The 23,702-nt window shown below is 51.9% G+C and overlaps 1 protein-coding gene across 2 annotated transcripts in view; it reads left to right on the top strand.

Annotated features, from left to right (window-relative positions):
* MYH9 (myosin heavy chain 9) overlaps positions 1-23,702 on the top strand; it is a 500,061-nt gene that overhangs the window by 265,728 nt on the left and 210,631 nt on the right. For both annotated transcript variants that reach the window (XM_069654373.1, XM_069654374.1), the window contains exon 19: positions 102-262. In XM_069654373.1, coding sequence (XP_069510474.1) covers positions 102-262 — 161 coding nt within the window. The remainder of the gene's footprint in view (positions 1-101; positions 263-23,702) is intronic.

The raw sequence follows: 23,702 nt of genomic DNA, 5'->3' as shown, positions 1-23,702 counted from the left end.
AACACTAGTTATTTTTAGTGTGTCCAGGTTTGAAAAATGTACCTTTCCTTCCTTAGTGGTGCAATAGCTTATATATATATATATATATGTTTTTTCCTTAGATCAAAGCCTTGGAGTTGGACTCTAACCTTTACCGGATTGGACAGAGCAAAGTATTTTTCCGGGCTGGCGTTCTGGCTCATCTGGAGGAAGAGCGTGATCTGAAAATCACAGATGTGATCATCGCCTTCCAAGCCTGGTGCAGGGGATACCTGGCAAGAAAGTAAGGGTGCTGCCTGTATAACTTAGAAGTGCTGGAGTGGACTTAAAAGGATTTCCTATTTAATGATGAAAATATAGGGGTTAGGTTCAAGCAGCTCCCCCTCCCCACGCACACACCACCAGTCTGGGGCGAGATGACGGTTTTGATGGGAAGGTACAATATTTTAGTATTGCACTGGGGCTCTTGAAGCTTGCATGCCAAATATAGAGTGCCACTTCCACTGTCATGTTTGTTCTTGATGGGAAGTCCATACTGTGCTCAAGCAAAACTTAAAGCTATCTTCACAAAAGAAATTGACTTCTGGAGCTTGTGAATCTGTTTTGCATGTACATGCTATGTGTTAGGAAAGATTTTTCTTTTTGCGACTTTCCTTCTATTGACCTCAATGAAATCCCCTAGCTAGTTGCTATGGCTTGAACCATTCCCAGGGGGGTGCTGTACCCTTTGTTTACTGCATAATGCCATTTTGGGTACCACATACTCAAAATGCCTGTGCCATGTGTTTGCCCTTTCCTTTGGCCATCTTGTCCTTTTGCAAATATCTGCTCTTGCTGGTCTTAGAAATTCCATAGAAGGGATAATGTTTTGTGGGCTCCAACTTGGCGTTTCAGTGGCAGTTGTTGCATCCAGACTGGATGTGGGCGTTGGTGGAGGGGGATGTCATGTTACAATCCACATTCCAGCCAGGGTGATGTGTGTTGCTGGGCAGATGTGGGGCAAGAGGGTGTCCATGATTGGAAAGCCATTGTGAGTTTGCACTGTGTATTTCTCTAGCATGGGGTCTGGCATGGATTCACATGCTACTGAATAGTCCCTGTCGTCAGGCTGGGAATCCTCGGTAAAGAAAAAATCTGTTTTTCATTTCTGAACTGTCTTTCTCCTAACAACCAATCACTGGTCTGTGGGTCATACTGCCCCCAGCCAATGACTGCCCTCTACCTAAGCCCCTCTGTCAGCCATCTTCAGATTTTTACCACTTGTTCAAGTGTTGGGAGGCCTCGTGCTATAGCTCTCAAGCCTTTACTGTATTTAGCGATTTTTGTTTGCTTTATTTATTTTTTTATCGAAGAGTTCTACTCTATTTTTCTGGTCAATCGAGCCTTAAGCTCCCATCGATCCATCTTCCGATTAACGGGAACCCGTTTTCACATTTTTCAGTGCCCCTTGAGGGCAATTTTTCATTGAGTTTCTTCTTGGAGGATTCCAGAAGCTTCTTCAAGGCCTACCCCGCGTGGAAATGGCAGAGAAGGAAGACTAAACACCTCTGTTCAGGATTTGTCCAGGTTGTGGCCTGCGTAACATCTACTTGGACGATGGGCATTCCGTGTGACTCTACTGCCTGCATTCTGACCAATCGCACGTGGAGGATGACTGTACGTTTTGCCAGGAGATGGTCCCCCGTACCATGAAGGATCGGTGCAGGCATATCACGGAGTGGCTACAGGCCAAGGCCCCTGCTACGGGTGAGTCCCGGCAGCATGCCTCCCCAAGCCACAAGAAAAAATCGGAGCAGTCTTCTAAGAACTTTGAGGGCGCCCCAGCGACGCGGGCCCAACAGAAGGCCAAGCACTGTGTCCGGGGGCACCGAGAGCGCCATTGCCATGGGCTCCCCAGCAGCCAGGGCGGGCACAGCGTCCCTAGCACTTTCGACCACGAGCCAACTCTCCGTTTTGTCGAAGAGGAAGTCTGACCACCCGGGCCAGTCGGACAAGACCAAGGGGGAGCGGTGCGCTGACCCTCTTCCCCACCCCACCCTCCAAGGTGAAGGCCTTTAGCCCGACCTAGGTCGTGCGGGCCCCGATTCACCCGGCGAACCAGTCCTTTGAAGGCATGGTGGTGTCCCTAGTGAAGGCTGCGGACGTGGGTTGGCAGGGTACGGTCCCCGGGATGAGTTTCCCTGCCTGCCAGGAGGGAATAGTCGTTCCAGCCCATAGAGAAAACGCCGGAGAAGGTGATGCTAGTCATCTCCCCGAAACGCTCTCCCCTGGTCGAACAGAAGGGGGTGGGGGCATGGTAGTCCTTCAGGGCATGGACATCTCCTCTGAGGAGGAGCTGTCTACTCTCCAGACCATTTTGGAGGAGAAATTCGTCGAGACCTACGGGAGAGACCCCGGCGAGGGAGACGTAGAAAGTGGCAACAAGACTGAGCAAGCCGTGGAGGAGTTGGAGAACCCTACACCGGTGCCACTGTTGCTCCTGCCTACGCCACCTCAACCCCTAGCGGACATTTCGGTGGACATTCTCCAGGCACTCCACACCTTGTGTTCGGAGATTCGGACGAGGATGCCCTTTCCGCCGACGTAGGATCCTGCAGCGCGGGAAGATCCCGCTGCACACGGGCCATCGGGTGCGCCCCCCCACCAGTAAGAGGAGAGTGCACCCTCCACCACCTTTTCACCTGTCGCCCTCCCCTCCACCGAGGGATGATACAGACCCGGACACAGCGACAACGGGGACGGACGGCAGATTTGGAGACCTCCTTTCTCTGCCGCCCAGAGCCTCCCCGCCTGACGAGATAGGCTTGTTACATGCCATGATCTGTAGGGCCTCGGACCCGTTTCAGCTGACCCCTGAGGAAAAGAGGGTTTCCTGTACCAAAGCAGCGAGGCAAAGAGGAAGACTGTGCAGTCGATTCCTCTGTTGGACGACATTTGGGACGAGGGGCTGTCCCTTATGAAGAACCCGTCGGCCACGGCAAAGAGGGACTGGTACAAAAAGAAATACAGGGTGCCAGACTATGCACCCAAGTGTTTAAGGTCCCGACCTTGCCCGAATTCAGTAGTCTCGGCAGCGGCAAGGAAGAAATCCTCTGGCTCAGCAGCGTCCACTATCTCCTCCGCGGACAGCGAGGGGAAGAAGTTGGATGCCATGGGACGATGAGTCATCACTTCAGCAGCGATGACCATAAAGGTGCCCTCGCCATCGTAGCGCGCTACAACAGGGTGCTCTGGTTTAAGATCACTCCCCTCCTGGACTTCCTTCCTGAGGACAAGAGCGCAAGCTTTGGAGATCCTGCAGGAAGGGGAGGTGGCATCGGACCATGCCACCACAGTGGCCACGGACATTGCCGATACAAGATTCCGCCAAATGGGCTACAGCATTTGCGGTCATCGGCGGGGATGGTTAAAGGCCACAAACTTTCACCAGAAGGTGCAGTCGAGGGTATTGGACATGCCTTTCGACAGTTATAATTTGTTCGTTAAGACCGTAGACAAGTCCCTCCAGGCCATCAAGGCGGATACCGAGACGGTGTGTGCTTTGGGCACCCTGCGACGGCCATCCTTTCAGACCTCCGGATGAAAGTCCCAAGGTTCCTTCAAGGGCTTCGGCGGAAGCTCGTGGTATCGTCAACCGTCCTGCTCTTTGTCACAGGAGGCCTACAGGGGCCGCAGCAAGTCCGGAGGAGGTAGTTGTTTTCGTCAAGGTCCCCAAGGCGGTGCCTCCATGGCGAAGCAAGATTGAACCGGTCGTGATGTCTGGCCCCCACCCGCGCACCCGGTGGGAGGCCAGCTGGCGAACTACGTCAGCATGTGGAAGTCCATCTCCACCGACTGTTGGGTGCTGGATGCTCTGGCCTACGGACACACTGTGGAATTCCAACGAATTGTCCTCACATACCACTCGTGGCCAGGCAGGAAACCATGTCCTGCAGCTTCTGCTGAAGGTGCGGGCCATGCTGAAGAAGGGCGCGATAGAGCTCATCCCAAAGAGGCTCCGGAGTGTACTCTCGGTACTTCCTCTTCAAGAAAGAAGACTGGCGGTTGGAGGCCCATCCTGGACCTCCGCCGTCTGAAGTACATCACCCGAAACTTCTGGAATCTGGTCACCCTTCAGCACGTGCTGGGACAGCTGGAAGAAGGGGATTGCCTGTCGTCGCTGGACTTCGAGGTTGCCTACTTTCACATCCCCATTCACAAGGGACACCGCAAGTTTCTGCGCTTTGGGGTTAAAGAGCAACACTATCAGTTCAAGGCCCTTACCTTACAAAGTCGGCGCCAAGGGTTTTCACCAAGTGCCTGGCGCCAGTGGCGGCGCAGCTGCGTCTACGAGAGATCCACGTTTCTCCAGCATTGGATCTTTCATGGATTCACATGCTTAGAATATTCCCCGTCAGACTGGGACCCCTCGGTACACATACATAGCCTTTTCCTATAGGAAAACTTCCGACACTTTTGTGTCCTATCTACGTCCTTTTAGGACCCGCCTACGCATGCTCCGTAGACTGTCCCAGTATAAGAGGCCCGCCCCCGCGCCTCCCATTCAGATTTCAACCATCTCCAAAGTAGTGGGATCTCCTCGCGTTGTCTTACTATTTTGTACAGGGTTGTATTCCTGGAATTTGAGTTAGAGAAAATGTCCTCCGTGTAAGGAAAAGCGCTGTTCTGATGTGCGGCTTGAAAAAAGTTTACGAGGGGGACGGACACATGGATTGTATATATTGCCTCCACCCTCATCATTCGGCGGATAACTGCGACATTTGCAAAGGGTTTTCTCAAAAAACCCTCAAAGACCGGAGTCGACGACTGGTGGCATGGCTGAATGATGGAGCGCGGGCATACCCCCCTTCGGAGGTAGGCTCCACACAATCGGCGAAAACATCACGCCGCGCTTCCTCGTCGGAACCACCGGCGAAGAAATCTCGATCGGAAAAAGAGTCGTCTGGGAGTCACTCAACTAGAGACTCCTCGTCAAAGAAATCATCTTCATCAAAAAAGCATGAAAAGGAAAGGAAATCCTCCTCGGGCGATCATCATAGATCGACCACGAGTCGAGTAAAAGCAAGCCAAGTGTGGAAAAGGCGGGACCGCCTAAACCACCTGCTAAGTCACCGTCGACGGCGGTCCAGTCATCAGCCTCCACCCTGCCACTTACGCAGGTGGCATCCACCGTCTCACTGACAACGGCGTCGACGATGGCCTCGTCGACGGGGGTTCTACTGGAGGCCTGAAGTTTTTGATCCGATCCCCCCCCCCCCCCCCCCCCGGATACTTTACTGCAAGAACAGGCTGTGTCGCTGTCCTCTGAGGACGAGAACGAGCGAATAGCTGGCCCAGCAGACCTAGGGCTACGAGTGGCTGACAAGTTGTCGACGAGGGGATCCGTCATACCGGTATCTGCCCCTCTTCTCAATCCTCAATCTGTTTTGTCGTTGGAAATTCTGTCCACGCTTCAGTCTTTGCTACAGTCGTTGGACCAGAGACTACCTCAGGCAAACCTGCCACAGTCACCCGTCGACGAGCCGGGCCCGTCCCGTCCACCTACGCACGCCAATCTCAGCACTGGCACAAGAGGAAGGTGAGCTGCCAGATTCGGAGTCTGACGGGGGAGCCATGTCGGATATCTCATCATCCCCCTCCAGGGACCCAACCTGGGAGTCAGGTGGAGTTGGAAACCCCTAGAAGCCCAGCTCACCCATCCCCTCCGGACGACATTGCGTCATTCCATTCTATGATGGAGAAGGCATGCAAAGAATTTGGTTTGTCCCAGGAAGAACAGAAAAAGGACTGTTTTTTGTTGGACCACATGGGTAAGAGAAGGAGGTCTGTGTTCTCAATACCAATACTAGACCATGTGTGGAAGGAGGGGTTGCAGACAATGCGTCGCCCGTGTTCCGAGCCGGCAGTGAAAGGACGCCTCGAAAAAAAAGTTTAAGGCTCCAGAGTCTACCCCCAAGTGTTTATCCTCCCAACCAACGCCAGACTCGGTGGTGTCGGCGGCAGAGACGAGGAAGGCGAAGGCCCAGCACAAGTGCACGACTCCGCCTGAAAACGAAGCGAGACGCCAGGATGCCTTTGGCAAAAAGGTGCTATCCGTGGGAGCGACCACAGTAAAGGCCGCAAACTCTCTGGCAATTGTAGCCAGATACGATAGGGGGGATGTGGCACAGGCTAGCTCCGTTGGTTGATCATCTTCCGGAAGAGCATAGGAAGGCAGCGATGTTACTTGTCCGACGGTGAGGAAGCCTCAAATCACGCAATAAACATCGCGGTGGACCTCGCTGAGTCAGGCTTCAAGCAAGTCAATAATGGGGTCGTATTACGACGACAGTCATGGCTTAAGTGTACCTACTTCAGGCCAGAAGTACAATACAAAGTTTTAGATATGCCCTTTGAGGGAGACCTTCTTTTCGGTGAGAAGGTGGACGAAGCCCTAAAGGGAATGAAAGAGGACTCGGACACGGCACGTTCATTGGGTGCCCTCCAGAGTGGCCGAAGCTACAAGTCTTTTCGTCCCTTTAGAGGGGCTTCAGGTAATTCAAGATTCTCTGCGTTTGGAGACAGATCCTTTGGCAGATCGGCTTACCCCTCCCAGGGATACAGACGTGCTTCCCAAACGGCAAACCGTCGCCGGAACTTCCAGACTTTCAGGAAAAGACCATCATATCCGTCGTCGAGAGACAAGCAAAATAAAGATCAGCAGTGACATACAACACACCGTTCTGGGGGGAAGAGTGTCAGCATATATCGACGAATGGGAACGAATAACGACGGATCAATGGGTGCTGGATACTATAAGAAACGGACACTCTCTACAATTCAAACACAGCCCTCCGCGCATTCCACCTGCGTTCACCGCTCATTCCCATCTGAAGATACTGCAACAAGAGGTAACACTCACGTTAGCAAAGGGCGTGATATAATTAGTTCCAACATCACAGAGAGGTCAAGGAGTCTACTCAAGATATTTCGTCGTAAAAAAGCCGAACGGCAAATGGCGTCCCATTTTAGACTTACGCAATCTCAACAAGTCTTTAAAGAGCCTAAAATTCAAGATGCTCACTCTGCAGGAAGTGATCCGTGCCGTTCAAGAGGGGGATTTTCTAGCGTCCCTGGATTTACAGGACGCGTATTTCCATCTTCCAATGTGTCGGAAACACAGGAAATTCCTGAGATTTGTAATAGGGCGGACTCACTACCAGTTCACTGTTCTTCCCTTTGGGCTCAAGACCTCCCCCAGAACGTTCACGAAATGCCTGGCTCCAGTAGCGGCCTGGCTAAGGAAGCAAGGCCACCATGTATACCCATACCTCGACGACTGGCTGGTAAGGGGATCCTCCCCAGCGTCGACCAACACAAGTTTACAAGCCACCATGCAGCTTCTACAACAGCTGGGATTCGCCATAAACTTCAAAAAATCCTCTCTGCGGCCATCGAGAACGCTGGTATTCCTGGGGGCACAGTTCGAGACCCAGTTAGGGCTAGTGAAACCTTCTCTCGACAGAACCTCAAGACTCAATCAGCAAGCGTGCCGACTACGGCGAAACACCAGGCTCTCAGTGAGAAAATACGTTTCGGTCCTAGGGGCCATGACATCCTGCATCCATCTGGTGGAAAACTGTCGCCTATTCATGAGGCCAGTCCAGGAATTCCTCACAGACCGATGGACGCAGGCTCAAGGATCGTGGTCAGACAAGATAACCATCGACGACGACAAGCTGCTTCGGACCCTTCAGTGGTGGCAGAGTTTCCACAATCTGAACAACGGTGTACCCCTACAGGAGCCGGAGTTTCAGCGATCCATAGTCAAGGATGCGTCCCTAACCGGATGGGGAGCTCACATGGGTGCTCTCCAAACGCAAGGTCGCTGGTCTCCAACGGAGTCACTCCTAGACATAAACGTGTTAGAGCTCAGAGCAGTACGATGGGCCTTGAACGCATTCCTACCACACCAAGGGTTCACGAGTACTGACCGACAATACAACGGCCATGTTTTATCTGAGGAAACAAGGAGGGATGCGATCAAGAACTTTCCATAGAAGCCCAGAAAACATGGCATTGGGCATTAAAGCACGAAATTTCCATCGTGGCTCATCACCTCCCAGGAGTGAGGAACTCCCAGGCAGACTCCCTCAGCAGAAGCATGGCCCAGATACACGAGTGGGAAATGGACACAGTTCACCTGATGAACGTGTTCGAGAAATGGGGTCACCCCCCCCCCCCGGACGCCTTCGCGACCAAAGACAACAAGAAATGCAAGCAATTCGCAAGCAGATGGCCTCAAGAGGGTTCCATGGGGGAGGCATTCTCCTTCCCATGGACGGACATGTTCCTTTATGCTTTTCCCCCGTTCCCCCTCATACGGAGGACAATACAGTGGATACGCAGATACAATTGCCAGGTAATTCTAGTGACACCATACTGGCCAAGGCAACCGTGGTTCTCCGACCTGCTTCACCTGTCGCTGGAACATCCCATAGCGTTTCCGAGAGTCCCGAACCTACTATCCCGGGACAAAGGCACGGTATGGCATCGCGACCCGGACAGTCTCAACCTTACAGCCTGGCTCCTGACTTTTCGGAATTCGGTTCTTTAGACATTTCGGAGGATTGTCAAAAAATTCTGCAGGCGGCTCGAGCCCCTTCTACAAACAAATCTTACTCCTATAAGTGGCGGAGGTTCTGTGAATGGTGTAGAGGACAACAAGGCCTACAACCGTTGTTGGTGACGCCGGAACAAGTTCTACCTTACCTGCTCCTCTTGGCGGAGAGGGGATTATCCTTCACATCGATAAAGGTACACCTGGCAGCCATCTCGAGGTTCACAAGGAAGAGGCAGTCGTCTCCCCTATTTAGCGACAGACTTTTGAAACACTTCATGAGGGGTTTATTTCAAGTTTTTCCCCCGGTAAAACGTTTCCCCCCGACTTGGAGTCTCAACAGTGTTGGCAGGCTTAATGAAACCACCTTTTGAGCCTATGGCCAAGTCCGACATAAAATTCATTTCGTGGAAGTTGGCATTCTTGACTGCTATCACATCAGCTAGGAGAATCTCGGAACTGCAAGCGCTGGTCGTAGACCCGCCATACCTAAGATTCTTTAAGGACAAAGTAGTCCTGGCAACTAATCCCTCGTTCGTCCCAAAAGTTCCGACAGTGTATCACAAACACTCATCCATTGTTCTCCCTACTTTCTTCGCCACACCATCATCGGCAGCAGAAAAAGCTCTTCATACCCTGGACGTTAAGAGGGCTCTGAAATTTTACCTACATCGTACACAGGAACTCAGGTCTACTCGACAACTGTTCATCGCATATGGTCCGTCGACGAGAGGAAAAGCAATCTCTAAACGGGGACTGGCTAGATGGGTCTCGTCGACGATTGCTTTTTGTCACTCTAAGGACGGAAGGCCACTGCAAGGACATCCTAGAGCTCATTCTACAAGGTCTGTCCTCCTTAACAGCGTTCTGGGCTGGGATTCCGCTGACGACATATGCCAAGCGGCGGCATGGTCAGTGCCCCACACGTTTACCCGCCACTACTGCCTTGCCAGGCAGCATGCAGACGAGGTGCAGATGGGAAGAGCTGTCCTGCGCCATTTGTTTCAGTAAGGTAAGCTCTTCCCTGTGGAGATTCGGTTATCTACCCTCTTAAGGGCGATGTACTTTATGTGGGCAATGTTATATGACTTAACTTATCCCTACGGGAGATATGCATTGTGTAGTAGGGTGAGGATATATATTGTTACATTACATTCTCACCGCCGTCTCAAGCGTTACTGCTATACAATCTATTCTAAGCATGTGAATCCATGAAAGATCCAATGCTGGAGAAGGGAATAGTTTCTTACCTGTAACTCCATTTCTCCAGCATTGGTATCTTTCATGGATTCACATGCGCCAGCCAACCTCCCCGTATGTAATGTATGTGATAAATTTAACCCTTCCTACTTTGGAGGGGCCGAAATCTGAAGGGGAGCTGCGGGGGCGGGCCTCTTATACTAGCACAGCCTGCGGAGCATGCGTAGGCGGGTCCTAGAAGGACGTAGATAGGACACAAAAGTGTCAAAAGTTTTTCCTTTGAAAAAGGCTATATATGTGTACCGGGGGGTCCCGGTCTGACGACGGAGAATATTCTAAGCATGTGAATCCATGAAAGATACCAATGCTGGAGAAATGGAGTTACAGGTAAGAAACTATTCCCTTACTCCTACCTGGACGACTGGCTCACCTGAGCGAAATCGAGGGAGATCGCTGTCGCACACACGGCGGAAACCGTCCAGCTGCTGTCGGAGCAGGGGTTCTCGGTGAATTATGCAAAGTCTTGCTTGGTGCCATCGCAAGACAGACTGGTTCTGGGGTCTTGGCTCGACATGGTCATGCATTGGCGTCCCTGTCGGAGGAGAGGATAGCGGCCGTCCTGGGCAAGGGGCAACGTCTGTTGACCTTGAAGATCGCAAGGGTGAGGTCCATTAAGTACCTTCTTGGCATGTCATGCATACACCTCGTTCGACAGTGCACGCTGCGGATGCGGCTGCTGCAAGAGTTCCTCAACGCCAATTGGATCCAGGTATCGGGAAGCTTCGAGGACAAGATCTCTCTCGACGAGAATTTCAGTCAAGCGATAAGGTGCTGGGGTGTCTGCATCGGTCGGTGGGCTCGAACTTCCAGACCCCACCTCATCAGGAGAAGGTCACTCACCTGGGGGAAGTGGGGGATGGGGCGCGCACACTGGAAGTCTCCACGCAAGAGGCCTTTGGCTACCGGAGGGGAGAAGTTGTTACAAATCAGCGTACTGGAGCTACGTGCAGTGTTTTGGGCCCTCAAGTCTTTCCGTCCGTCTCTCGGGCAAGGTGAGAAGGGTCTTCACGGACAACACCACCACGATGTTCTACATCCGGAAGCGGGGAGGGGCACCAGATCCCCAGCACTCTCCAGAGAGGCGCAGGACCTATGGCACTGTGCCATTGCCCAGGGGATGTTTCTAGTTTCATCTGGCAGGAGTGAAGAACATAATCACTGATTCCCTCAGCAGGGATCTGCGCTCGTGGGAGCTTCGGCAGGACCAAGTGGATCTTCTGTTCCAACGATGAGGCAATCCCCACATCGATCTGTTTGCGACAAACACTAAGAGCCGGAGGTTCGCCAGCAGGTTTCCCCAGCCGGGGAGCATGGGGGGGGATGCGTTCTTATTCCCTTGGGTCGGCCTGTTTCTCTATACGTCCTTCCCCCCCCACCCCCTCTCCTGCCCCCATTGCTATTGCTTCTGCGACTCATCAATCAACTCAGACGGTCCCGGTGCAGGATGATCCTCATCGCACTGGCGTGGGCGAGACAGATCTGGTGGCCGGACCTTCCTCAGCGTCCCCTCCAGTCAAGCTTCCCGTGGTCGCAGATCTTCTCACCAGAGAAGGTGTGATCCTGCACCACGACCCAGGGTCGCTGAACTTGCAGGCCTGGCTCCTGCAGCGCTAGAGTTTGGAGGATACAATATCCTGGCGGACTGCAAGGAGGTACTTGCAAAGGCCAGGGCTTTGTCTACACTGAAATGCTACAGACATAAGTGGAAGAGGTTTGCTGTCTGGTGCCGTGCACAGAATATAGACCCTCTACGGATTACAGCTTCTCAGGTGCTGCCGTATTTTCTGTCGCACACCTTCATGAGATTCTACTGCGTCAACCGGGATTCCAGGAGGAGTCCAGAGTAGGCCAAGCAATGCTGCGCAACCTGTTCGCTTGAAGGTGAGCCTGGTGAGGAGGTAAGAGATGCTTAATGTTTTGCATTGCCACCTCCTATGGTTGTGCGTGTGTGTGTACTGCTATGTTTTCTTTATTCATGTGAATCCATGCCAGACCCCATGCTGGAGAAGGAACAAGTTACTTACCCTAACTGTTGTCCAGCATGGGTCTGACATGCAAACCCTCCCGCCTACCCCTCTGCGGCTCTTCTTTTGGTCCTACTTTTACTTTACGTGCTACCAAATATGAATATTGCTGCCAGAGGAGGGTCTTAGGTAGAGGGCAGTCATTGGCTGGGGGCAGTATTACCCAGAGACCAGTGATAGGTTGTTAGGAGAAAGACAGTTCAGAAATTAAACTGATTTTTTTCTTTACCGAGGATTCCCAGCCTGATGGAATATTCATGAGCATGTCAATCCATGCCAGACCCATGCTGGAGAACAGTAACAGGTAAGTAACTTGTAACTTGTTCCATCCTTGCCACTGGTGAGATCGGCTACATTTGGGATGGGATGGCACTGCAGCAGGTTCCCCAGATCGTTGACTGGAGAAAGACCCTGAAGAGGAGCACACATCTGAAGACTATAGCATTGCCTCCAGCCAAGTCAGTTAATGCCTACTTCTCTGCAACAATCTACAGAATACCATGGTCAATGATCCCTTGGGTTGGTGGGACCAGCCTGTCTAGACGCCTGCACAAGGGTCTTGCGGCCAGAAGCATTTGGAAGTGTCCTGGGAGCAATGTGTGGGCTGACCATCCAAGCTATTGCCTGCGTATGGACATCGGTCACAAGACCGCCTGCTAAGTTTCATATTGCAACTCAAATGAAGTCCTCCAGCAGCTCCTGCTTACCTATTTTTGGGGGAGGTGGGAGGAGGGGGTTTGGGGGAGTTGCTGGGGTAGTGTCTTTGTTTCCATGAGGCACCTGCTGCACCATACCATGTCTATCTTGCCAGCTTTCTGGCAGTGTCCTGGAAGGGAGGGAGGGGTTTGGGGGGGAAACCTGAGGGGTTGTCTCCTGACGTTGTTGGGCCTGCTGTGCTTGCTGTCCTGAGGTGCCTGTTTGGTCTTGCTTCAAGCCATCAAACAGGTTCATTGGATCACAGAATTCCCTGTGGAGATTCGGTTATCTACCCTCTTAAGGGCGATGTACTTTATGTGGGCAATGTTATATGACTTAACTTATCCCTACGGGAGATATGCATTGTGTAGTAGGGTGAGGATATATATTGTTACATTACATTCTCACCGCCGTCTCAAGCGTTACTGCTATACAATCTATTCTAAGCATGTGAATCCATGAAAGATCCAATGCTGGAGAAGGGAATAGTTTCTTACCTGTAACTCCATTTCTCCAGCATTGGTATCTTTCATGGATTCACATGCGCCAGCCAACCTCCCCGTATGTAATGTATGTGATAAATTTAACCCTTCCTACTTTGGAGGGGCCGAAATCTGAAGGGGAGCTGCGGGGGCGGGCCTCTTATACTAGCACAGCCTGCGGAGCATGCGTAGGCGGGTCCTAGAAGGACGTAGATAGGACACAAAAGTGTCAAAAGTTTTTCCTTTGAAAAAGGCTATATATGTGTACCGGGGGGTCCCGGTCTGACGACGGAGAATATTCTAAGCATGTGAATCCATGAAAGATACCAATGCTGGAGAAATGGAGTTACAGGTAAGAAACTATTCCCTTACTCCTACCTGGACGACTGGCTCACCTGAGCGAAATCGAGGGAGATCGCTGTCGCACACACGGCGGAAACCGTCCAGCTGCTGTCGGAGCAGGGGTTCTCGGTGAATTATGCAAAGTCTTGCTTGGTGCCATCGCAAGACAGACTGGTTCTGGGGTCTTGGCTCGACATGGTCATGCATTGGCGTCCCTGTCGGAGGAGAGGATAGCGGCCGTCCTGGGCAAGGGGCAACGTCTGTTGACCTTGAAGATCGCAAGGGTGAGGTCCATTAAGTACCTTCTTGGCATGTCATGCATACACCTCGTTCGACAGTGCACGCTGCGGATGCGGCTGCTGCAAGAGTTCCTCAACGCCAATTGGATCCAGGTATCGGGAAGCTTCGAGGACAAGATCTCTCTCGACGAGAATTTCAGTCAAGCGATAAGGTGCTGGGGTGTCTGCATCGGTCGGTGGGCTCGAACTTCCAGACCCCACCTCATCAGGAGAAGGTCACTCACCTGGGGGAAGTGGGGGATGGGGCGCGCACACTGGAAGTCTCCACGCAAGAGGCCTTTGGCTACCGGAGGGGAGAAGTTGTTACAAATCAGCGTACTGGAGCTACGTGCAGTGTTTTGGGCCCTCAAGTCTTTCCGTCCGTCTCTCGGGCAAGGTGAGAAGGGTCTTCACGGACAACACCACCACGATGTTCTACATCCGGAAGCGGGGAGGGGCACCAGATCCCCAGCACTCTCCAGAGAGGCGCAGGACCTATGGCACTGTGCCATTGCCCAGGGGATGTTTCTAGTTTCATCTGGCAGGAGTGAAGAACATAATCACTGATTCCCTCAGCAGGGATCTGCGCTCGTGGGAGCTTCGGCAGGACCAAGTGGATCTTCTGTTCCAACGATGAGGCAATCCCCACATCGATCTGTTTGCGACAAACACTAAGAGCCGGAGGTTCGCCAGCAGGTTTCCCCAGCCGGGGAGCATGGGGGGGGATGCGTTCTTATTCCCTTGGGTCGGCCTGTTTCTCTATACGTCCTTCCCCCCCACCCCCTCTCCTGCCCCCATTGCTATTGCTTCTGCGACTCATCAATCAACTCAGACGGTCCCGGTGCAGGATGATCCTCATCGCACTGGCGTGGGCGAGACAGATCTGGTGGCCGGACCTTCCTCAGCGTCCCCTCCAGTCAAGCTTCCCGTGGTCGCAGATCTTCTCACCAGAGAAGGTGTGATCCTGCACCACGACCCAGGGTCGCTGAACTTGCAGGCCTGGCTCCTGCAGCGCTAGAGTTTGGAGGATACAATATCCTGGCGGACTGCAAGGAGGTACTTGCAAAGGCCAGGGCTTTGTCTACACTGAAATGCTACAGACATAAGTGGAAGAGGTTTGCTGTCTGGTGCCGTGCACAGAATATAGACCCTCTACGGATTACAGCTTCTCAGGTGCTGCCGTATTTTCTGTCGCACACCTTCATGAGATTCTACTGCGTCAACCGGGATTCCAGGAGGAGTCCAGAGTAGGCCAAGCAATGCTGCGCAACCTGTTCGCTTGAAGGTGAGCCTGGTGAGGAGGTAAGAGATGCTTAATGTTTTGCATTGCCACCTCCTATGGTTGTGCGTGTGTGTGTACTGCTATGTTTTCTTTATTCATGTGAATCCATGCCAGACCCCATGCTGGAGAAGGAACAAGTTACTTACCCTAACTGTTGTCCAGCATGGGTCTGACATGCAAACCCTCCCGCCTACCCCTCTGCGGCTCTTCTTTTGGTCCTACTTTTACTTTACGTGCTACCAAATATGAATATTGCTGCCAGAGGAGGGTCTTAGGTAGAGGGCAGTCATTGGCTGGGGGCAGTATTACCCAGAGACCAGTGATAGGTTGTTAGGAGAAAGACAGTTCAGAAATTAAACTGATTTTTTTCTTTACCGAGGATTCCCAGCCTGATGGAATATTCATGAGCATGTCAATCCATGCCAGACCCATGCTGGAGAACAGTAACAGGTAAGTAACTTGTAACTTGTTCCATCCTTGCCACTGGTGAGATCGGCTACATTTGGGATGGGATGGCACTGCAGCAGGTTCCCCAGATCGTTGACTGGAGAAAGACCCTGAAGAGGAGCACACATCTGAAGACTATAGCATTGCCTCCAGCCAAGTCAGTTAATGCCTACTTCTCTGCAACAATCTACAGAATACCATGGTCAATGATCCCTTGGGTTGGTGGGACCAGCCTGTCTAGACGCCTGCACAAGGGTCTTGCGGCCAGAAGCATTTGGAAGTGTCCTGGGAGCAATGTGTGGGCTGACCATCCAAGCTATTGCCTGCGTATGGACATCGGTCACAAGACCGCCTGCTAAGTTTCATATTGCAACTCAAATGAAGTCCTCCAGCAGCTCCTGCTTACCTATTTTTGGGGGAGGTGGGAGGAGGGGGTTTGGGGGAGTTGCTGGGGTAGTGTCTTTGTTTCCATGAGGCACCTGCTGCACCATACCATGTCTATCTTGCCAGCTTTCTGGCAGTGTCCTGGAAGGGAGGGAGGGGTTTGGGGGGGAAACCTGAGGGGTTGTCTCCTGACGTTGTTGGGCCTGCTGTGCTTGCTGTCCTGAGGTGCCTGTTTGGTCTTGCTTCAAGCCATCAAACAGGTTCATTGGATCACAGAATCAATCTAGCTACACCAATCCTGAAACCATGTCTCTAGAGCCCGGGACAACGGAAGTGTCGTTTTTTTTAAATGGTTTTGTTGCGACAGTTTTTCTAAAGTCATACCAAGACTTCATAAAAACCATTACTCCTACCTCCTGTCCCCTTTCCTCCATAATTTTGGGACATTCTGTCCTGTGGCACGGAACCGGAGCACTTTTGTAAAAAAAATCAAATTGAAAAATGTGTCCATCTTTTTACGCGGGGTACTGCACGCGGCAGTGTCCCCGCCCTCCTTGGCTCCACCCCGTGCATCGCCCTTCAGTCCTTTTCTCCACGTGTTCGGGGCTGGACGTACTTGCATCGCCGGGAAGCCCTTTTTTCCTTCCTGTTGTCCATCTCTCCTGCTCCGGTTCTGCGGTCGCATAGTCCTCCGTCTATTCTGGATTGTTTGTGATTTGCTACTTGTTCCTCTTGCAAACGTCTCTTCGCTAGGGCAGATCCCCATTCTCTCTGCTTGGTGTCTGAGACCGGATCACTGTTGGGACTCGTGTTTCTACTGCGACTCCCTTTCGGTCCGGGCACTTCAGTGTCTTCGGTGGGCGATCTTCCCGAAAGATCCTCCATCGCATTTTCAGCTGTTCTGTGGAAAGAAGAGACGCCTGGTAAGTTCCTTACTTTTTAGGGCACCCCGGCCGAGTGACTCCTTCCCTGGGTCCTCCAGGTCCGGGAGGGGCTTCAAAAGCACTGCTACCAGGGTTTTCCCTGAGGTGCCGCGCAGGCCTAATAGGTGTACCAGGGTTTTTCTCTGAGGGTTTCCGCGAGGGGCCTGCCTATACCGGATCACGATACGAGGTTCACCAATCGGGTGCTAGTAGCCAGCATAGTCGTGCTGAGGGGTTGGGTACCGGAGTTCGCTCTGAGGTCGCCTTGTCAGGAGCATCCCACACAGACCCCAGGGTGCGCCCTGAGGCCTCAGTTGAGGATTTCTGTACCAATCCTCTCGGGGAGCTATTAAGACCGGACTCTGTTCCGAGGTTCCTCTTAACAAGGCTAAGGTGCGTATTAACAGGACTGAGGCCTGTTAATACCTTGTCTGTGAGGTGGATTCCTCAACTTTCCCCACGCTCGCGGAGTCACCGGTTCTGTTGAGGGGGCACAGGGAGAGGTCATCTAACTTAACTCCTCTGTTACCGGTATTGCAGAGGTTCCTCCTTTGGAGGCTAATTCAAGGGACAGGATGTCCAGTAAACATCCAAGGCCCCATAGTACCGGCTCTGCCGAGGATCCTTGTGTCAAGGCTAAAATTTCAGTCCAGCCCCCTGACCAGTCTGTGGAGTAAACTGCCTCATCTACACATGTTCACAAAATGGCGGGCCTTCCCGCATGGTCTATGGTGGGCATTTAGGATTCTTCCTTCACACCCACGCTATAGACGGTGGGTGCTGGGAATCTTTTCGGTGGACAAACTTTTCCACGCGACAGTGTGAATCTGATGCCACTACCTCATTCGGTCTTGCTTCCTGGCAGCCTCTTCGTCAGAGGATGCCTTTCTTGGGAAGTGTCAGACTTATGCACTGACACCATGAGGGAGTACTGTAAGGGCCTTTTCTTGTAGCTCTGTAACCGGGGTTTTCCCCTGAGGTGCCCCAAGGGCTTAACCGGCATACCAGAGATTCCTCAGTGTTCTGACGGACCTGCCAGTACCAGACAATGTTCTGAGGTTCACCATCACTTTGCTAAAGTTAAGCCCAGTTCAGCTGGGTGCTGGGATACCAGGGTTCACCCTGAGGTCTGTTTCTGGAGCTTTCCCCGCTGTACCCAGGTTGAAACCCGAGGCTCCCCTTGTGGAGGTTAAAGTCTATATCAACAAATCTGTGAGGCCTTCTCTGAGGGTCTTGTCGGTGAGATATTGTCCTCAACCATCCCACGCTTAGGGTCGTGGTGGTACCGGTTCTGTCGAGGGGGAGAAAGGGGGGTGGCAGGGTCATGGACCGCATTCCCTCTGGTACCAGTTTGTCCGAGGATTTGAGACTGGTTTGAAGATATTGACTAAACATATGAGACCACCCAGTACCGGCTCTGCTGTGTATCCTTGTACAGCTAAAGTGTTAAGTCCCCCAACTCTCCCGAGGAGGCAATTGACACAGCTACACATGTGATGCCGTTCTCTTCAGGTGGCGACAAAATAGCGGCCCAACCTGCGTAGCCTAAGGCGGTCATTTTGGATACCTCCCTTACATCTACGTTTGCAACGTCTGGTGCTGGGAGCATCCCTTTCGGCAATAGTAACCCATTCTGCCCTTCTTTCACAGGCGTGCATGGGCTCTGCTGCCTCATACTGTCTCGCTCCCTCCTGCTTTTTGCTCCACTGATCTATGTGGACCTGGCCGGTGGTGGACCCTCCTGGAAACCACCTCAGCTGAGGCTGAGTTTTTGGAAAGTTTCAGATGCTCATGTACTCTGACCCTACGAGGATGCATTTCAAGCATCTTTTCACTCCTGTTCCACCCCAGCTGCTCCGATTCTGGTTTTTCGATTAAAACCTGAGGCGGTAGGCGTGGAGGACCAGTCTTTTGTCCCGCCTCGTTGGGATGAACCTTAAGCAGATGAGGATGAGGATGGCGATGAGCAGCCCGACTCGGTGAGAGCATTCCATGTCTAAGAGGGGCTAGTGTAGCTCTGTCACCAGGGAATCCTTTGAGGTGCCCCAAGGGCCTAATGGGCGCACCAGAGTTTTCTCTGAGGATCCCTCAGAGGACTTGCCAAAACCGGATGATGTTCTGAGGTTCACCGTTTGGGTACTAAGGTTCAGCTCAGTTCGTCTTTGGCTCTGGATACTGGGGTTTTCCCTGAGATCTCCATTTCTGGAGCTTGTCACACCGAGCCACAGCTTGAGGCTACTCTTGAGGGAGCTATGTCCCGGGGAAAACCCAAGGTTCCTCTAAGTACTGACGGAGTCGAGGGATCCTCTGAGGGTCCTTTGGGTAGGGTGCATTCCACAACTGTCCCTCGCGCAGGGTTGTGGTACCGATTCTGTTGAGGGGGCAAAGAAGGTGATCAACAGGCCTTCCAGTACGGGCTCTGCTGAGGTTCCTCCATTGAGGCTAATTCTGGGTCAGTTCCTAGGATGTCCACTAAGCATCCTAGATCTGCCAGCACCGGCTCGGCTGAGGATCCTTGTTTCAAGGCTAAGTGTTTCTTAAGTCCCCTGACGTCCCTGAAGGGACAGTGGCCTCATTTTCTCCTATGACGCAGTTCTCGTCAGGTGTTGACTAAATGGCAGCCCAACCTCCTTGGTCCACGGCAGCCATTTTCGATACCTCCCTCACACCAACTTCCATGACGACTGGTGCTGGTAGCGTTCCTTTTGGGGCTGAGCAGTTTTTCCACGCTATGTGGACAACAAAGACCCGTTTGTCTCTTCCGACAGATCGGGATGCCCTCCCTCAGAGCAGAGGTACAGAAACATCTATACCTCAGAGCGGAGTAAGCTGTCCCTCTCCCCGCCCCCCCCCCCCCCCCCCTCATGGAGCAAGGGAGGGGCTAGTACTGCGGTCCCTTCAGTGCTCAGCCAAGCTGGCCTGCACACAATCTTCGATTTTTCTGAGAGAAATTCAAGTTGTTCAGGCCCTCCCAAATGAAGTCCTCTCTTCGGAAGGGCGATTGGCTCAGTGTGGTGGTCTTCCAGGATGTGTAAAAGCACATTCTGACTTGGAGCCCGCATATAGAATGGGCGGTTCTCTGGAGCCCGCATATGAAATATCTGCGGTTCTCTGCGGGAGCAGATTCGGGTACTTTTTTTGGTCTTTGCTCAGCGAGACACACCGGAAGCTCCTCCTGAGGGGCCCTGCAGCGGTCTCCCAATACCGATCTTCTTCCAAGGTTCCCCATTTGGGGCTAAGGCTGACCCCATTTCTGCTGTGGCTTTGGGTACCAGGGTTAGCCCTGAGGCTTCTCCATCTGGAGCTAACTGTACTGAGTCTTAGCTTGAGGCCCCTCGCGAGTATACCTTGGGTCCAGTTACTCATGTTACGGTCAAATGTTACCCTTTCCCGTCAGAATGGCTGGTGGCAGTAGTTTTACATTGAACTACCATGATTTACCGCAAACTGTTCGCAGCTCCGGTAACGTTAAATCGCAGGAGCCATGTCTTTCAAGATGGCGCCTGAGCCTCCTTTGTTAAAACGGGTCCCGGTTTTCTTTTTTCGCCTTTTCTTTGTGGAAACGTCCTCCAAGTTTTTCTCTGCGCGCCAAACCAGGTTTGGTCTTTGTTCATTCGCCTTTGGCGGGCTTCAGGAGTGAAACCCGCCTCTGTCTCTAGATTTTCGGGGGTAGGCAGGAAGTGATGCAGGTGCCCAAAACTCCCTGTGCTTAGTCTCCTAGGAGACCCAAATGCGCTCTGTGATTATTGGCTGACTGTCCGGCAAGGGCAGCCACCGTGCTGGGTGAGTGGCAGCTAGGCTGGAATGAATGGGAGATAACTGAATAAAAGGGGAGTCTCTTGGCTTGGAAGGCAGAGCCGACCACTGGACAAAGGAGCCGAAGAAGAGCTTGAAGAGGACGGCGGCTGCAACTGTTGGTTTGCCCGGTGAAGCCCTGCTGCAGGGCCAAATCGCCAAGTTTGCATTGACCGAGAAGCCCTGCAAACTCCCTTTGAGTTGTAGGACCAATCAACCCCCAAGTAAGCCACCTGGACACCCATCTTGGAGCTGGTTGCATTTCCTCAGAGTGCTGCAGGAAACCATAGAGCCAGGGAGAGAGACACCAGATTGCATGTGTTGCCCCCCTACCCCCCCCCTCAGATGAGTGTGGGTACGCGGATGTGAGGAAAGTCAACCTTGACAGCCAGGAAGTGTGCTTATTGCGATTTGCTGAAACGCGAAACAACCACTGAAAGTAAAGTTTGCCGGTTACCAGCTTTGCCAGTGTCAGTACAGTGCAGGAGTCCCCTGACGTCCTCCTTGTCTCCACGACTGAGGCCCAGGAACAGTGAGATCTGCAGAGCTGTACAGGAACAGAAGTCTTCAGCTGCATTGTTTCTTCTTTACCAAGGTACTGTAAAACTAGCCTAAGAGAACTTGCCTCTTACTGTGGATGTGCTTGTAATTTTTGCAACTCACAAGTCTAATCGGCTTGTGGCATTACATATGATTCTTCTTTTTTCCGAAAGACTCCTAAGAACTTGTGCAAAGACTTTTCCTTTTACTTAACTGAAGTGCTGCATCCTATACAAAGATGTTGGCCTATTGACTTTGGCTTAGCCTATTTAATTGAATGACTCTTCTCAGAGCTAGCTGAAAGTATTTGCCCTGCTTATGACTATTTGTATTTCTTTGTTCTAATAACTTTTGCCTTTTACTTGCTTTTTAAAGAGTATTCTGTATGCCAACAGAAAGGTATTCATGTCCCCAGCACTCTTGTTACTGAAGTTACCTGTGGGTTTAGGTTGTCTGTGGGCCATCCCAAAATGGTCTCGTCTGATCCAGAAACTCAGAGTGTACAGTATTGAAGTATATTTGTATGTTACTATTCTATTGCTCCCTTCTGAATGCTTTATAACTGACTGATAAATACATTGTTTATGCAAGATACTTTGAGTGTAGGTTTATTTGAATACCTGTAACTGTGAATCTTTGCAACACCACTACAGCTCACATTTCCCCTCTTGAGATCAGCCTGGCTGCTCAACACACTACCAAAACTCTGTAGTACAAGCTTATACCAAAGGTTGTGTTGCCTATACCTGTAGTCAAAGTTGTTTGTAGTGTCCCAGAGGCTACTGCATTCAAACTTTGCCTAACAGTCGCCTTATGCGTTGCTCGTCCAGACACATTGCAATTGTTATCCTTGTATATTATTAGTTATTGAATATTATCCTCCCGTCCATCGACTGCTGTTTCCAGATCTCCGCTGAAGACTGTTCCACGACGGACAGTGTTCCGGTTGGCGCTGCCGACCACGTGGCAGGGCCTTCTGACCTCCCTACACCGTAGGGAGAGCAGGGTCGGGGTGGCAATTTCCTTTTCTAAGAATGCCTTTCCATTTCCTCTTTGTGCCCTGGGTCTTTTCGTCACTATTTATTCTTCAGCTTTGGAGAGGAGTCCATTTAGGTTTTGTCATTGTAAGGCCAAATTCCCCTGGAAGGATAAATACTGTGTGTAATCGGTGTTTGCCACTTAATCACGACGAGGGGGTTTCTGCGGCGTGCAAGCTCCTGCGTCTGAAGACACTGAAGGAGCGCTGTGTTAAGCGGTGGGTGGCCTATGGAATATCGCAGCCCGAGACTAGTTCTCCCGCTGCCACAACTGCCGACTGTGACGAGGGACTGAGTGACGAACAGGCCTCCGATTCGGAGGTGATTGACCCTCGGCGGAGCATTCTCACTCTGCATCGTCTGTCCCGGCGCCTCTAGACAAGACACAGGTCCTGCTATGGGCACTGTACAACCCAGCGACAATGATGCTCTCGTTTCGCACACACTAAGAACACAACACCAGGGACGTCTTCGACGAAACAGTCGAAGCGGCCCATAGCGCCAATGGGCACACCGATAACTTCGGCTTTGCCTGCCGATCGTCAGCCCTCCCCGCAACCGCAGGTGCGCGACTTGCGACTGGGCCCTCTAAATCGAAGGGCGCTGCCCCAATATTCAGGAGTCTGTCGAGACTCATCGGGAGAAAGCCTCCACGAGAAGGCCCCACCGCAGGCCCGAACTTTACAACTTCCTGACTCTGAGGTGATTACTGAAAGCATCACTAGGATTATTTTGACGGATGGTCAGAAGCAACAGTCCAAGGATTCATCGAGACCCAAGGACAATTCAAAGGATTCCTCGAAATCCAGGGATACGCCGAAGGATTCATCGGAGCCCATGGAGAGACCCAAAGGCAAAAACAGAAGGACATGTCGACCGTCGGTCCCCCGAAAGGACTTTTCGGAAGGCACTGGGGATTTTATTTTTTTTATTTGTAAAGCGCCTTGCAGCCCATGGGCATCGTGGCGCTGTTTCAAGGAAATGTCTTAGTTAAAGGGGTGAGGTTAGTGCAGGTTACAATAGTCGGTACATATTACAGAGGATGCATGACTTGCATTAGCCCGGACATGGATGGTTGCCTTACATTAGCTATACAGTTGGCAAGATGAGCACAGACAAGAGAGGTACATAAATCCAGTACCAGGTCCAAAGTGGGGTTAACACGAACATGGTTTTTATTGCTTTTCTGAAGACCAGGTGGGACACAATGCCTCGGATAGAGGTGGGTAACAGGTTCCAGTTGGTTGCTGCAAGGACTGGGAAGCTAGCGCTGCCTGCTCTGTTCCTAATGCTTTTTGGAATTGTAAGTCGGTTGGTGTGGCTGGATCTGATGGGTCTGTTTGATGGGGGAGGGGGGAGCACAGAATCTTTGCGCAAGGTAGCAAGGTGCTGTATCGAGGCGACGTTTGTGGGTGAGTGCCAGTGATTTGAAAAAGATCAGTTCCTTGACTGGTAGCCAGTGGACGGATTTCCTGGTGGCCGAGATGTGGTCTCTTTTAGAAACTCCAGTGGCTGCTCTGAGGGCATTGTTGTGCACCGTTTGAAGTTTTTTGATGTTTTTTGCTGAAGTGCCTAATGGTGCATTGCAGTAGTCTAGGCGGGTTTCTTCGTTAAAGGAGAAATCTCGACGTTTG

Source organism: Ambystoma mexicanum, chromosome 3q (genome assembly GCF_040938575.1).
Source record: "Ambystoma mexicanum isolate Mex_15411 chromosome 3q, UKY_AmexF1_1, whole genome shotgun sequence".
Classification (NCBI taxonomy): domain Eukaryota; kingdom Metazoa; phylum Chordata; class Amphibia; order Caudata; family Ambystomatidae; genus Ambystoma; species Ambystoma mexicanum.
Note: the sequence above shows the minus strand (reverse complement) of the source record. Positions and strands in the feature narration are given on the sequence as shown.